This window comes from Mandrillus leucophaeus, unplaced genomic scaffold (assembly GCF_000951045.1).
Source record: "Mandrillus leucophaeus isolate KB7577 unplaced genomic scaffold, Mleu.le_1.0 Scaffold1097, whole genome shotgun sequence".
NCBI lineage: Eukaryota > Metazoa > Chordata > Mammalia > Primates > Cercopithecidae > Mandrillus > Mandrillus leucophaeus.
The window spans coordinates 399,713-402,558 of record NW_012099176.1 but is presented as its reverse complement, the minus strand read 5'-3'; the positions used below and the strand labels follow the sequence as shown (position 1 = coordinate 402,558).

Here is a 2,846-nt window from a genome sequence, read left to right as displayed (position 1 = left end):
GACCAGCTGGGCAACATGGCATACAAAACCCTGTCTCTACAAAAAGGACAAATATTAGCAGGATATGGTGACATGTGCCTGTAGTCACAGCTACTTGGGAGGCTGATGTGGGAGGATGGCTTGAGCCTAGGAGGTAGGGGTTGCAGTGAGCCAAGATCACACCACTGCACTTCAGCCTGGACAACAGAACCAGACCATGTCTCAATACAAACAAAAAATTATTGAGTGCTTATTATGTGCTATTATGAACAAGACTGATGAGGTGATAGAATTGTAATAGACTGGAAGTCAAAAGAGCCTGTGGTCTTCTAGCTTTTTTTATTGTTACATTAGTCCTATACCCTTAGACAAGTCACTTGATATCTATGAACCTTACTTATGAAAATCTTCCCTTATGATGAGATGGGAATCAGATAACATTCGTGAAGGGCTTTTTGAAAACCAAATAGTATCATGCAAATATTAAGGACTTAGCATTTTAAGATAATAACAAAAATATGATTATTGATTAAGAAAGCATCTTGTATTTGCATGCTATGTGAATAGTTACATAAATGAACAAAGTAAAACTGCTGTACAAAAATACGAAGTACTATAATAATTATGCACTTAGAGAATAAAACTTCAAAAAGAGAACAATACCTTTTTGTGGAATGGAAATATTAGTTAAAAATTTTTGGCCAGCTGTGTAGCTCATGGCTGTAATCCCAGCACTTTAAGAGACCAAAGTGCTGGGATTATAGGCTAGGAGATGGGAGGATTTCTTGAGGCCAGAAGTTTGAGACCAGCCTGGTCATCATGTGAAACCCCATCTCTTATTTTAAATTAAAATTTTTTTTTGACTTTTCCTTTTTCTCCCTCAAAAAAGAGAAAAAGAAAGGACAGTGTTCCTAAGGAACCTAGAGCAAAATAGTACCTAATACACCAGAGTCTAGCTCTTTAAGAGTAACATGGTGTTATCAGCAGTTTTCTCTGGGTTATTTTTTTTTTTTAATTAAAAAATGCTGGCAAATATATTTCAGATACTAATTTGCACTTGCCACTGACAAGAGGAAGTATTTTCAGTGGAACTCAAAGCTTGACTAGTATTATACTAATCTAATTAAATGGATTTAAAAGAAATATTTTCAAATTCACCATACAATGTGTTGGCAGTTGCTTTCTATAATGCTATTGTCCCTTTTAATAAGAAAATTGAGGTTAAAATCAGTAGAGCTAAAAACTGAAATATTCTCAGTTTTGTTGAAGAAGTCTAAATCACGCTACTTCTCTACATATGATCCTTCAGTGATATTTTAACCCAATTGTGCAATACCTGCATTTGGGTACTTCTCACTTTTTTTTTTTTTTTAATTTCACAATAGTCCATGTAAAAATACTATGTTCCAAGTTTATTTGATGTGTTTTGCTTATTTATTTTTGTTCAGATTCTCTGTTGCTCTGGAAAACAGTGATGTACATGGACCCGCCGGAAGGAGAATTTTCTTTACCTTTCCTCCTCTTTGGATATACCAGTGCCCTAAAGAACTGGTTCATCAGTCCAGTTAGTGTAGTTGGTTTTTAAAGGGAGTACAGGGGATTTGGCAAATAAGAGAATGAGAATATAGTAAACCTATACACACTAGAATATTTCTCAATGTAGAATTTAATGTTTTTTTGCATACAAAGGTTACATTTTAGAGTCAAAATAGACCTGTGACTGAAGGAAAATTAAGCACTTCATTTCCTTTTTTTGTTTGTTTTGAGACAGAGTCTTGCTGTGTCGCCCAGGCTGGTGTACAGTGGCGCAATCTCGGCTCACTGTAACCTCTGTTTCCCAGGTTCAAACTGTTCTCCTGCCTCAGCCTTCCGAGTAGCTGGCATGCACCACCACGCCTGGCTGATTTTTGTATTTTTAGTAGAGACAGGGTTTTACCATGTTGACCAGGCTGGTCTCAGACTCCTGACCTCAAGTGATCCACCCACCTCGGCCTCCCAAAGTGCTGGGATTATAGGTATGAGCCACTACCCCCGGCCAATTCTTAGTGATTTAACAGGAAAAGAATGTATTTAATGTGTCCTTACGTTCATTTTCCTAAATGAGATGCTTTTTTTATTCCTAAGCTTTTAACTTTTTTTCCTAAGCTTTTGTTTATTTCTAAGCTTTAACTTTTGATGTTATATGTTTAATATTTGATGTATGCTTTTCTCTTCTAGAAGCCACCAGTGTCCAACAGAAGGTCAATTTCTCTGAAAAAGGTATTTTATTTTTAAATATCATACAATATATATTTGAAGTCTTTTTCTTTACATTAGAAGCCATTCTGATAGATACTTAAGTGAGAACACAGCCGGGGACTGTGGCACATGCCTATAGTCCCAGCTACTCAGGATGCTGAGGCGGGAGGATCACTTGAGTCCAGGAGTTCTGGGCTATCTGTAGTGTGCTATGCCGACCGGGTGTCTGCACTAAGTTTGGCATCAATATGGTGGCCTCCCGGGAGCGGGGGACCACCGTGTTGCCTAAAGAGGGGTGAATCGATTCAGTTCAGAAACGGACCAGGTCAAAACTCCCGTGCTGATCAGTAGTGGGATTGTACCTGTGAATAGCCACTGCACTCCAGCCTGGGCAACATAGTGAGACCCCATCTCTTAAAAAAGTGAGAACAGAAAATAATGTATTTTTCTTCATGAAAAAAAATTCATGCTTATCTAAACTGTTAACTGGGCAGAAATAATAGGAAAGATAGAATGAGTGATGACAGCCTTACATTTTAAGCATCTTTTGTCTATTTGGGTTCATTTTAAGCAAAGGTAATATTTGCTATTATGGTATTAAAATAATCAGTTTTCCAAATTCTCATAAT

At 37.2% G+C, this 2,846-nt stretch overlaps 1 protein-coding gene across 1 annotated transcript in view; it reads left to right on the top strand.

Moving 5' to 3' along the window:
* TOR1AIP1 (torsin A interacting protein 1) overlaps positions 1-2,846 on the top strand; it is a 40,408-nt gene that overhangs the window by 12,434 nt on the left and 25,128 nt on the right. Inside the window, exon 4 of the mRNA XM_011989630.1 lies at positions 2,197-2,238. Within this exon, the coding sequence (XP_011845020.1) occupies positions 2,197-2,238 (42 nt within the window). The remainder of the gene's footprint in view (positions 1-2,196; positions 2,239-2,846) is intronic.